Raw genomic sequence first — 12,477 nt, 5'->3', positions numbered from 1 at the left:
AATTTTAGGTTATCAAGATGGAGATTACACCAACTAAAACATTAGAAGAAAATGAAGCCTATGGCATTTTGCAAGAGCTAAGACTGGCTACTACAAAGGGTTGGACTATCGATGAAGTTTGGTTCATGTCTAGGAGCGTACTTCAACTTATTCCACAACCTTCTAACAACTGGCCATTCCTTTTTTTTTTTTTTTAACAATTTTTTTGGGAAATATACTTCAAGTTTGGATCCATTCCTTTTTTGTATAAATGTAAAACTTCTACTCCTCTTATGATGTGTTTATGGGAACTTGCTCATAGCGCTAGATGAGTAAATTTTCAACATCCTGATGACTATGATGTATTAACAATCTGTTATTCTATGTAGATTTGTTCTTTTTTTTTTTTTTTTCTAATTCAAAAAAAATAATAAAGGAAACGAAATCCTTATTTTTTCCTTACTTGAATTAGAGATTTACAAGTGGGACCAAAAAGTAGTTGTAAGCCAAAATATATATAGAATTTCCCATACTTCGACTCAAAGGGACTTGAACCCAAGACCACAACTATACTAAGGAAATACACATTGCTCCTCAAGTCCCTCAATACCACTGAGAGTGAAAAGTTTTGGCGTCTTTTATGCAACGGTCCAAACCACTGTTAGCAAAGTGCATTTAAAATGGAGTTTTAAGTAGGTTTCGTTTTTTACCAATCAAAGCATATTTTGTCATATGCTTCTCAAAGATGCGGAAAAATGGCAAACAGAAAGCATTTTCATTCTAAAAATGTTTAAAACGTGGTTAAAATACATTCCCATTTTTGGATGTTTTGAAGACTTGACTTGTTGAACATAATGTTTGCTTAATTGACCATCTCTCTCTCTCTCTCTCTCTCTCTCTCTCTCTCTCTCTCTCTCTCTCTCTCTCTCTCTCTCTCAAACTCTGATCGACCTGATTCTTTCACCCACATGAAGCTAACTCAATGGCCTATATTTCTCATGATGTCACCTTCAACTCAAATTCAATGCACTGATCTTGAAATTGAGCTACAAGCTGATGCATTTGCTGAAAAGTGTTTCTAAAGTGACAACTCCCAATTGCAGCTGAACATGCATCACTCTAAGAATGTGTAACTATGTTGACAACAATGAACATCATATCTGAGCCACATTTCTTAATAATACTTGGGACATGAGTGGTGTATGAATTTTGAATTGATATCAAATGATATTTAAGGATATGTTTTAAAACTTCTAATAAGTCGGATATTACAGTTGTTTTGTACATTAGATGTAGGTATTCATGTAATAATTCTTCAATTTTTATGAGTATACTACCATTTTTTTGTCCGATTTGTTTGAAATCTACACATTTAAAACCTGTACAGGGCTTTCTACTTTTTATCGTATCATTCGAAATTTTCACTGTTTAAAACTCGTATTGTCTATTTTTTTTTTCCATTCCTATTTTTTGCTAACTATGGTCCAAACCTGTAAAATATGATATTTGGGATGGGACTACTATTGTTGCTCATATGTGGACATCTAAAGGGTTGTTGTTACACACAACCGTGTACAATCATCGCAGGAGGACTAATGAATATATATATCTTTTTTGTTATATAATATTTTGGTTGGCTAGAATGTATATCTAGGATCCTTTTGAAGGGGAAAGTGTATCAATCTATGAGTGAAAGTAAACCTCAATATATCTACCATAATAGATAGTAGACATTTGATAAACTTCTTTCTTTGGTGAAAAACATCAAACCAATCTTGGGTTCCTTTTGAAAAATGTCCTATGCAGTAAATTTTCTACTGTTCGAATTGATGATAAGAATATCTACAAAGTACATGTGGATGATTGTGTATGACACCTCAATGGAGCTCAAGATTGATAATGATATAAGGGAAAATCTCTCCCCTAAACTCACTCCATTTACTCAAACTCCCCTTTCAAAAGTTTCATCTTTGATTCCCATAAAAAAGTAGACTCTTACATGTTCTTCTCTCTACTATTTTGAAATGTCTATATTACCTCTTCTATTAACCAGTTCTCATCATCGATCTTTCTCCAGGTTTTCACAGTTGCAGTCATGAAAACCCTAGAGTTGTAGCTCCCAATAGTTGTAGTTGCTTACATTGTTGAGTATACACTGTGCCTAGTGTGGGCATTACTCGATGGATTTAGGCACTTTTTGGAATTAGGTCTATGTTGTGTTGTGTGTGATTATGGTAGATACATGGAAGTGTGTCTGATTGTGGAGTGGTTGTGCATGTCTAGGAAGGTCTAACCATTCTTGGTTACATGGTAGGAGTGCACATGTTTAACTAGTAAAACTGGAAGTGTAGCAACCAATTGTGGTTTGCAAGTCAATAACCTAAGTTAGTACCAAGATAGTGCCTATGAGCAAAAATGGTATTGGGACTATGAGTGTCACTGTAAAAGAAAGTCATCAGCACAGAATTTTTTGAAGACCTTGATCCACCCCCTCCCAGTGTCAACCTGGGAATAACACTTCCATGGAGGTAGCATGGATGTCTGTGAGGGGAGCATTTAACTTTCTTGGTAAGTACCGGTAACGGTTTTGGTTCATATCACTTTGGATAGAGTTTTGAGCATCTTCCAAGAAGAATTAGAGGAAGGATATTCTATGAAGTTTTAGATATGTGAGTCGACTTTCAAATCCAAATTGCGGATATAAACAAGTAGTTATGCCATTTCAATTGAGGAAAGGTTAGTCTGCTAGATTAGGTTTTGGTCCAAACTGAGCGGTTGGACCAAGCTCATGTTTGGTTATTTTATTAGGCTACTTGAGTGGGTTTTAGGGCTCATTTGCATTAGCTTTTCCAAGAACAAAAAGAAGAAAAACATAAAGAAAGGTGAGAAGAAAAAGAGGAAAGAAAAGAGAAAGATCCCAAGAGCTTAAACCCAAGAATTCTCAATCTTCCATGTTCCATTGAAGTTTGTGAAGATTTTCTTTTATGAAAAAATAAAGATAAATTAAAATAGAAAATAATCCAAATTTTCACTCACAACGATTTGGTGCTGTGCTCTTAAAGATACATTCATGGATTTGTGAAGAAAGCTCAATAAAGTTGTAGCTTTCTCAAGAACATTCATTGAAGGTCAAATGATGACTTGGTTGAAGCTTTGATGCCAAAACTTCAATGAATATTCTTGAGAAAGCTAAAAGAATCTGAATTGCTTCAAGAGTAGAGAAGGAAAAGAGGGAGAGTGCAAACCTAGAGTTTGTGATTCCGAATTGCTTCAAGAAACCCAAATGATGACTTGATTGAAGCTTTGGCAACGAGAAGGCATCGCTGTATGTGAGTTGCTCAAGGGGATACCAATGTTGATTAAAGGCATGTCCAAAGGTTATCCAACAAAGGTAACTCATTTTGGCAAATCCCATCATATGTACTTCACCGTAGGATATATGTTTGATTAAATGCCTATCACATAGTTCATTGGGAGGGATTTATATATATGAGCATGTAATTGGGGCAATCCTTTATAAGCCCACTGATTTTGTATTGGGGTGTTTAGTGGGTGCTAGACATGGGGTTTGTAGCTCCCTGATAGTTGTAGCTACCTAAAAGTTTAGCATTGTAGCACCCTCCTAGTTTTATTATACGTAAATTGGTGTTGTAGCCTTAGCCTTCGTTGTTGCAAGGGTGGAAGAAGGGGTTGTAGCTCCCGTGTCATTATAGAAATTGAAAGGGAAGAGTGTTGAGCATATACAAAGTCCATTTGAGTCATTGTTCATGGTTGTAGGAATGTACCGAACCACGTAAACATTTGTGTTGTAGATGTGTCTGTGGATGGAGTGTCTTCGCTGAAAGATCGTTGTGGACATTGGCTAGACCCTGCCACAGGGTTGTGTGTCTTTGGTTGATAGACAAGGTAAGTCACGAATGTATTGCGTGATTGTGTGGTATGTGCCTGTGTGGTTGTATGACAGTGAAGCCAACAAGTGAGTTGGGTTCAAGTTTTTTGAGATCATTGATTCACCTCCCCTTGATGAAAACCATTGTTCAACATATTGGAGGGCCCATCGCTCCAAAAGGCATATTGTTAAATCCCTCAAAGGAGAATGAGGTCATGGAGAGGGTGCTAGCTGCGTCGTGGGCCATCATGTTATATAAGCCGTTGGTGTTGCATCATAGACACAGAGCCAGTGTTAAGGCCTTGGAATTATGGCCTAATTCTCCTAAATTTTCTCTTCTTTTCTAATGGCAGTTCAAGTGCCGCTACTGGGAGCTGTCTAGGTTAGAAAACTTGTTTTAGGGTCTTAAGTAGGGGTGTCAATCGGTCGGTCCGGGTTGAGTCGGTTTCAGTGTGGGAAAATTGAAACCGAAACCGAACCAATAAGGAAATTCTGGTTTCGGTTTGGTTTCGGTTTTGGTGCGGTTTGGTTTCGATTTGTCTTCGGTTTCTTAAATCGATTTGTAACCGGGTTGGTTTAGGTTTTTGGTCTAGTTTGGATTCGACTTTCCATACAAATGTATACAAAACTATGCAAATTTTGATTTTTTTAATGAATTTTGGAGTGTTTCGGTTTCTTACCGGTTTGGTTTTGGTTTCGGTCTGGGTTTTGAGCCGGTTTCGGTTTGTTTCAGGTTCATCCAGTTTCCGGTGCGGTTCGATTTGGTTTTGGGGTTGCAATACTTGAAACCGAACCGAACCAATAAGGCTTCGGTTCGGTTTGGTCCGGCCGGTTTTACAGGTTCGGTTTAGGAATTGTCACCCCTAGTCTTAAGTACTGTAGCCGCCTCACTAATCCATGAAGGAGCCCTCCTGAACTCGTTCAATCACTATAGTTCAAAACTTTGGTGCTTCATTTCTAAATTACCATACCTTATTTTCTATTTTCAATTTGCTATTTTGTAAGTGTCTGAAAATTAGATATCCTGTCGGTACTTGCAAGTTACAACCATTGGAGAGACTAGAGAGGACCTACTAATGCTTGTTGGTTTTGGTTCGTGTTTTTGTTCATAGTAGGGATGTGATACAAGGAGGAAGATAGGGATGGTGGAGACGAAGGAAAGAGAGAGACTCATGCTCTCTCCAAAATTCGCTAGGACTAAAGAATTGCAATGAACTAAAATTATGGCAAGTGTTATTGCAGATTCTAATCCTCCTTTGGGTGCTACCTACAGATCACAGATGAAGAACTAATCCTGGAGCCAATCTCCAGGAAGGGCTCTCCGAAGCTCAAGTTAGGGTTGCTAGGGAAAGAAGAAGCAATTGGGCTATGAGGATTCAAGATTGCATACCTTTTTCTCTTGCCCAAGCTCCTCTCTTATAGTGTTTCTCTCTCCAGCCTTCGTTGGCTCCAGAACCTTCCTTTCCTGAGGTGGCTGATCTTTTGGTATGGCCAGTTTTCGTGTACACGTCGAAGCCATATCAGTTGGTGGATCCCTGTTCTCGTACGTTATGACCTTAATAGTTAGTCTACTGATTTTGCTCGTATACGTATATGTTAAGATCCTAACGGTCAATGTGTCTTTTCCCCCATACACCTTTTTGATAGGTCGCCTTCCCTATACATTGGTTGATAGGTCTTTTCTTCCGTTTGTCAAACCCTTGCTGACTGACCCTTGGTTGCTTAGCAGCCACGTAATCAGGAGTCCCATAACTAATCCTGTGATTACTTCTTGGCCTTGTGGCCGGGGTCTTGATGCCTGACTCAACCATGGTCCAAAGTCTCGATTTCTGGCTTGACTGTGGTCAGTGTGAAGGATACGTTCGGGGCTGTTCACATTCCTTAGTACCAATCGGTGCGTATGGCATTTTGCGTCCATTTGCTTGTCTGATTGTCTGGTTCCTGTTCTAACAAGGCCTTAGGCTCGACACTTGAATGCTCGCGTGTTTTACTTGTTCGTATGATCCTTTGTTCCTTGTTTTGACAAGGCCCTTGGCTAGGCACGTGCGTGCTTACGTGTTAACCTTTCTGTCTGCTCATTTGGTCTTTTATTCCTAGTTCTAATGAGGCCCTTGGCTAGGTATGTGTGTGCTCTCGTGTTTACCTTTCATCTGCTCATCTGGTCCTTCAGGGGTTTTGGGCTCATGGCCATGGCATGTGACCACACATGTGATTGTATGTAGACGTGACACCTTTTTATTGGCCTGTTGTGTTTATGATATGTCAGCAAGTGCAGATTGAAAGGAAAGAGAAGCAAAGAGAGAGCTAGAGAGAGTTTGCATCATACAGACAGATGAACGATTGAGATGCACCAGGGGAGTGAGATACCATTCCACCCTATCGACTAAAAAAATCCTTTTTCAAAAAAAATAATGGATAAAGTTTCCTGTCTGGCTACATAAGCATATGCTAGCACTTCTCTATCTTGTATGCAATCATGCTCCTATACATTAGATAGGTCATAGTTTGGCATACATCCACCCTATACACTTTCCAAAAGATACAGCAGATCTTTCACTCTGCACTTGTTAGACCAATGCACCCATTGTACCCACCACTTTCCCATTCATCATCTTTTATAGTTCATCCGATCGGGTAGTTGAAAGATGATGGCCGACGGGATTCTACAGGTCAAGGACCATGAGGGTAAAAATCTCAAGACACCATTCGAGCAGGTACAATCAGGTAAAAACATTTTATCCTGAACAATATCAGTTTCTTACCCAGCAAAGCAAGATGAGTTTGTTTTCTGATACAGCACCTTAGTGTCAATATCTGTTGAATAGATATGAAGCTGCCATGAAGATCAATCTTCGCCATTCCAGAATCATCTTGGATTTTTATAATCTAATTCCACATGACCAAGAAGTTGAAATACCTGATCAATGTTCCTCATCCAGATCTCTACCTCAACGTACATGATTTCATGCTATGTGGGCATCACTTTCAGCCTGTATTTTCCTTGTGCAACCGTCTGAATTACAGTTCTACATGGTTGTTTGTAAAATTAATACAAATCTACAAATCTTGATCTATACAAAATTACATTCCTCTTGCATCAAAGTATGCCTTCGAGGTAGGCCTTTGCCAAAAGGACTCCCTGAAAAATTATGGCTTTTGCCCATGCCACCGCATTTGCTCTGAACCATGAAGGATCTGCAGCAAGAGAAACCAACATTTAGCCCTGTGCATGCACTCACTCAATGAAGGAGGTTGTGGCGGTAGCAGTGGCAGTGTCGGTGGCGATCGCAGAGGCAATGTCGGTGGTTGTGGCTGTGGCTGTGGCTGTGGCTGTGGTGATGGAGGTGGCGGTGGCAGTGGCCCGCAGCTCTGATCTCTGAATTGCTTCTGCAAGCCTCAGTGCAATGGTGGCCTTGTAAGTTGCCAAGTCTGCATTCTCCATAAGAATCTGTGCTCTTCGTCGCTTGAGCATAGCCACCTCCAAAGATGATCTTGCAGAGCTTTTGGCTTCTTCAAATCGTTGCCTGGCTGCCATGACATCATGTTCCTCCGCCATGGCTTTACATTCATTGAAAATGTTTTGTTAGTTGTCAAATAAATACACAAGCACAAGTCATTAGACTTGATTGAATGAAAAAAAGGGGAACCCAGCCAAAATCCGATTTGAACTTTATGCATCCCCAGCTCCCTATAAAGAGGGGTCAGTAGGCAACATCGCACTAAAATATAAATACCTTGTAAGAATCTTGGCTGTTTTCCTCTTCCATATTGGCTACCCTTCCGCTTGAATGACCTTTTCTTCCGCAGAAATGGTTTTTGGATTAGTTGCGCTCTCCTTGGGGGATGACACTGTTGTTAAGCATTGAAGTTCATCATATGAAATCTTGCTTACAAGCATCCAAGAATCAAAATTCGTAATACATGCTAATGAAAAAACTAACCAGGAGCTGTTTTCACTTTCACATCAGAGATACAGCATAAGAAGCAAGTATAACTGCACATGGTTGTTAACATACTCATCCGTATTTTCTCGGTTAGAATTACTTTTTCTCCTGCCCCCTCCTCCCTTTCTCTCTAGTTATTTCTTTCCTTAGTTAAAAGAAAATATAGATGTTTTCCATCAAGAGACCATTGATTTGGACAATAACATAATATCCACCCATAGTAAATCAAAAACTACCCCATGCTAGAATTTGTCACTCAACATTGTTCACAAACAGTAAAGGCTCTAACATAGATGCAAGTAATGGCTAAGTGGACAAGCTTTACTAAATATGTAATATGTAAATCATCACAACCATCCTCATCTAATACAAAAGACAAATTATGTAGACTTGAAATCTTAGCCAATTGGTAAAGTCTCGTGTTTATTCTAATAGTTGACTAGTCATACACACACACACACACCCCAAAAAAAAAAACAACCTTAGTATTAAGATGTGTGACCCTCTGGAAAGTACTTGTTAAACCCCTTCTCACTTGGACAACCTAAATTCAAACCACTTCTAGCTTACGTTTTTTCTTGCTCATTACCAGAAAAAAAGGAGGTGCATTCCATGCTTTTGAAATCTGTACCACTTTCTAAGCGGTTGGTTGCTACCAAATGTCAATTTCTGCTGCCAGATTGCCACCCGGACAAGCAAATGTCTATATATTATGCTCTCTGCATTGCCAAACACACATACAGATAGGAAATTTGGGATTGACGTCTACAGGAAAAAGTTTAAAGGGTGAAAGATCCAAATAAATAAAAAAAGGAAATGGTTAAGATTAAGATACTGTGTAAGCATGCCATAGAACATTTGACCCAAAATTCTCTTCAGAAAAAGTATATAAAAAAAATAAAAAATCCCTCTGAAATAGTGAACTACCCACATTCCTTCAAAGAAACATCCACATGTACCTAAACTCTTTCGTTTTGAAGCTCATGCTTTGATAATGATCAAGAAAATAGGAAGAAAAGAACTTGATTTAATATTTTCAATTCACCTGCAGAACCAAACTAATGAACCTAAAAAGAGTTAAATGCAATAAAGTTTTTCTCCAACAATATTGCAATGCTTAAAAAGGCAATGCAGGTCCTCAACATATCAAACTCTCCAGTAGGTGATTCAAAACGAAAATTAATCACAAAAAGAATACACACGCAAACATGATCCAGAGCTTGGGCCACTAAATAAGAAAGGGGAATAACAAAGGAAATACGGGATAGTAAAATCTGGTTTCTTACTAGTTTTTGCAAGTATAATAAAATTCTTGAAATACATCATTGCTACACATTGAATAATTATTCACAATTTAAACAATTATTTTTTTTAAATGTTGTCTAAACTTATAAATCAATAGCCTATAATTTTTTTTTGTACATCTTCAATTACGAAAAAATTATGGAACTATGGAACTAACAAATATTGCAGAACAGCACAAACTTCCATGCCACAATAAATACACCAAGATGTAGGAAAGGTAGACCACGGAATGTATACAACAATGATAAATAGGGCGTTACTTTTACCTGGAATACCCTAATCAGTGTTGACCGTTTTAGCTTACGCTTTTTAACCCAGTGATTGTAAATAGCCACCAGTACTTCCGTTCTTCCCAAATTTAAACAAAGATTGACAGCTTTATTCTCATCAGCGACATCATCAGGACTGCAATATGCAGTTTTCTCAAATGTATCTATAATTTTCTCAAAATTGTCTGCTGAGATACGTTCAGATCCAACATTATCTCCACAATAGAATTCATTATTTAAATTGGTTAAAAATTCCTCATCATCAGATTGAATATCATAATTCGCAGTCGTCCTCATTAATGCCCTCGCCACTTCATCCTCTTTCATAGTGATGTACCTCTCAGGTTGCACAAAGGGAGTACATTTGCTCCCCCCATCTCCTTGTACTTCATGAACTCCAGGCACAGGGAGTATTCTAACTGAGGGAGTCTGCATATTACGATCATAGCATTCCTTGTGAAGCTCCTTAAAGATCAACCACTCTCGTCTGTCAGTAAATTCTAACTTCCAACCATTTACCCCTGCCCATATCATGGCATGGGTGAAACGATTTGATGTACTGGGTCTCATCACATTTTGGGCTTTAACACAGTATCTCAAGGAACCCTGTCTCCTTGCAGCAATTAACCACTCATTTGAAGTTGACAGTTCCAACGAAACCTCAGCTCCCTCTTCCCTATAGCATTTATCTGGCTCAATAACCAATAAGTTTGCACTGCAAGATAGTGAATCTATGTTTTGCCTCAATTCAACCAAGGTTGATTTCAGATCCTTTATATTTTCTCCCAAACCATCACTCATGGACCTCCGATGCTTGCGATTAGACACAGGCAAAGAGCACTCATTCATACTACAAAGCAAACCAACAACATTACAGGAACTCTGCAACTCTGCAATTGAAAGATTTATACCTCTCCCAGAAACCAGGCGACTCTTCTTCTGAATACTGTGACGATTCAATCCATGTCTTCTTGATGCGCCACCGCCAGCTGATTTGGGATCTGTACCAATAAAAGCCACTTCTTTCTTTCCGATAGAATTACTTCCGGAAGTCATAATCTTACTTCCAGAAAGACCAATCCGAAGGGGAATACACGACAGGAAACGTTGGCTGTTGGAGAATCTCCGTGCTTTTGTATACAAACCCATCAGATACCGCAGAAGAACATTAGGTAGATACCCGAGGTGCTTCCTGGAATGTAGATACATAAAAGCACAGGGAACTGAAAGAAAATCCAGTGAGAACAGAGGTGTGAAACCTGAGGCCTCAAAAATCTTGCAAATTCCAGATTCCAAGACATCATTTTTCCGGTTAATGCTGCATGGATTATCCTCCTGTACACGACACGCGCACATAAAAATACACAAGAAGAAAGGGGAAAAGAAAAAACAAACCCAGAACAACGGAAAAGTTCAAGTCCCATAAAATAGCAATATTTAATGTAAAAAATTAGAAGCAAGACGATTTACCCACAAATAATCTCTACTTACATGCAACAAGTGAATGCCGTTAAGGGAGAAAGCTTGAGCAATCGGCTTAGCAGACAAAAAATCTGTAAGGTCTGACAACTGCACCCTGCTCCGCATCATGTAGCTCAGAATAGAATTCAGAAGGCAAGCAAAGCGGCTGGTACTACTAAACAAGGGTTTAGTAACCACAAAAACCATAGCTTGATGAAAAATTCCGTTGAGCACATCTTGCTGTAGGAATCCAAACTTACACGGCAGGACCTGGTGTTCTTCGTTATCATCCACAACTTCCATTTCCCCTGATAAAGCAGTCGTAGGAGATTCAGTTGGTCTCTTTCCCCTCTGTTTACGAACAAAGGGAATCCCATACATGCGATCCTCCGAAATCCTGCCTCCGTCCTCTGAAGGAAATGAAGACGCAAAAGACTGGTTTGCCCCCGACCTTTGACGCTTTCGATGGTAAACGTTGCCGTACATCTTATCTACACTCTCATCCGTCGTTGAAGCCCCAGGCCTGTTCATAGATTCTGGCGCCATTTCCCTATCCAAAAGCTTCAAAGCTACTCCTTTCTCTGCTACAATATTGTTCCACCCATTGTCCTTGCAATAGAGAACATCATCCGCATCTCCAGAATGATCAAGGAGTTTAAACCACACCTCAGCTTCTGAACCTTGGCCTGGCCTCCCGTCATCAGATTCAGACCACAACCGTTTCCCAGATCGTAAAACCCTCCCCCCATCCGCAGCTTGCACAACCGATTTTGGCACAAAAACCCTAGTTGACAGTCTCATACCGACTGACGGCATGGATGGAAGGTTCTGAAAGGGGAGAACACTCGAACCTATCTTCAATTCCCCCAAATCACACAGTTGGCAGAAAAACCTCGTGGATTCAGATTCAGAAGGTTCAACACATACTCCCATACCATCAAGCTCGCAAGTATCAGCGATTCAGTAATGTGAAACTCTTCTTAAAGATGAGATACACTGAGCGATCGGCTTCAACTACACCTTTAAAACCGCCTTTAAAACCGCCATTAAAGTATCCTAACGGATTTGAAAATGAAAAGACACCGAGACGCTTCCCTTCACTGTTTGAAGAGAAAATCTCCAAATAAGTAAGATCAATATCTCTCATCGCTCACCTAATTTCATCTCTGTAATAGGGGTTTTAGACGATTCACGTAGTTCTTGTCGCAGAAGACTAGAAACTGTAAAAAGAGAAGAACACATCGAAGTAGCAGTGGCTGCTATACGTGGAAACATTTTAGGGTTTAAACATTCGCCGACATAGGATCTCCGTCAGATCTACATCGGACGGTTGACATCAATTGAAGACCAGGCTCCAAAGAACGAAAAGCGTTCTCATTTCTGCTCGGTCGATGACTCCTCTATACTTGGGTTATATTTATTAAAACTCCGTTTTTTTATACCTTTTTCACTTTTGCATTTTTACATCTTTGTCTTTCCTGTTCTTTTTAAATATCCAAATTACCCTTTCACTTTGTAACCAGTTCACCTGAGATCATGTCACCTCCTCTTATTATTCCTTTTTCTTACTATTTTCTGTCCTCCTCCTCGTCTTTCTTCTTCGGCTACGACCACCACGGGATCTAAGAAT

At 39.4% G+C, this 12,477-nt stretch overlaps 1 protein-coding gene across 1 annotated transcript; it reads right to left on the bottom strand.

Annotated features, from left to right (window-relative positions):
• Positions 1-6,726: 6,726 nt before the first annotated feature.
• On the bottom strand, positions 6,727-12,234 carry LOC122089237. The gene is made up of 4 exons (XM_042658810.1): positions 10,878-12,234; positions 9,384-10,721; positions 7,603-7,717; positions 6,727-7,426 (listed from the first exon to the last, which is right to left on the bottom strand). The coding sequence occupies exons 1-4, from the start codon at positions 11,778-11,780 to the stop codon at positions 7,104-7,106; spliced, it is 2,679 nt and encodes an 892-aa protein (XP_042514744.1). The 5' UTR covers positions 11,781-12,234; the 3' UTR covers positions 6,727-7,103.
• Positions 12,235-12,477: the final 243 nt, after the last annotated feature.

Source organism: Macadamia integrifolia, chromosome 9, assembly GCF_013358625.1.
Source record: "Macadamia integrifolia cultivar HAES 741 chromosome 9, SCU_Mint_v3, whole genome shotgun sequence".
Classification (NCBI taxonomy): domain Eukaryota; kingdom Viridiplantae; phylum Streptophyta; class Magnoliopsida; order Proteales; family Proteaceae; genus Macadamia; species Macadamia integrifolia.
The sequence above is the reverse complement of the archived record's forward strand: the minus strand, read 5'-3'. Positions and strand labels throughout refer to the sequence as shown.

Coding starts and splice junctions, on each gene's coding strand:
- LOC122089237 (XM_042658810.1), bottom strand. CDS start 11,780: ATGGGAGTATGTGTTGAACCTTCTGAATCTGAATCCACGAGGTTTTTC. Junction 10,722..10,877: donor ACGGCATTCACTTGTTGCAT/GTAAGTAGAGAT, acceptor TGTCGTGTACAG/GAGGATAATCCATGCAGCAT. Junction 7,718..9,383: donor CACTGATTAGGGTATTCCAG/GTAAAAGTAACG, acceptor GCTTAACAACAG/TGTCATCCCCCAAGGAGAGC.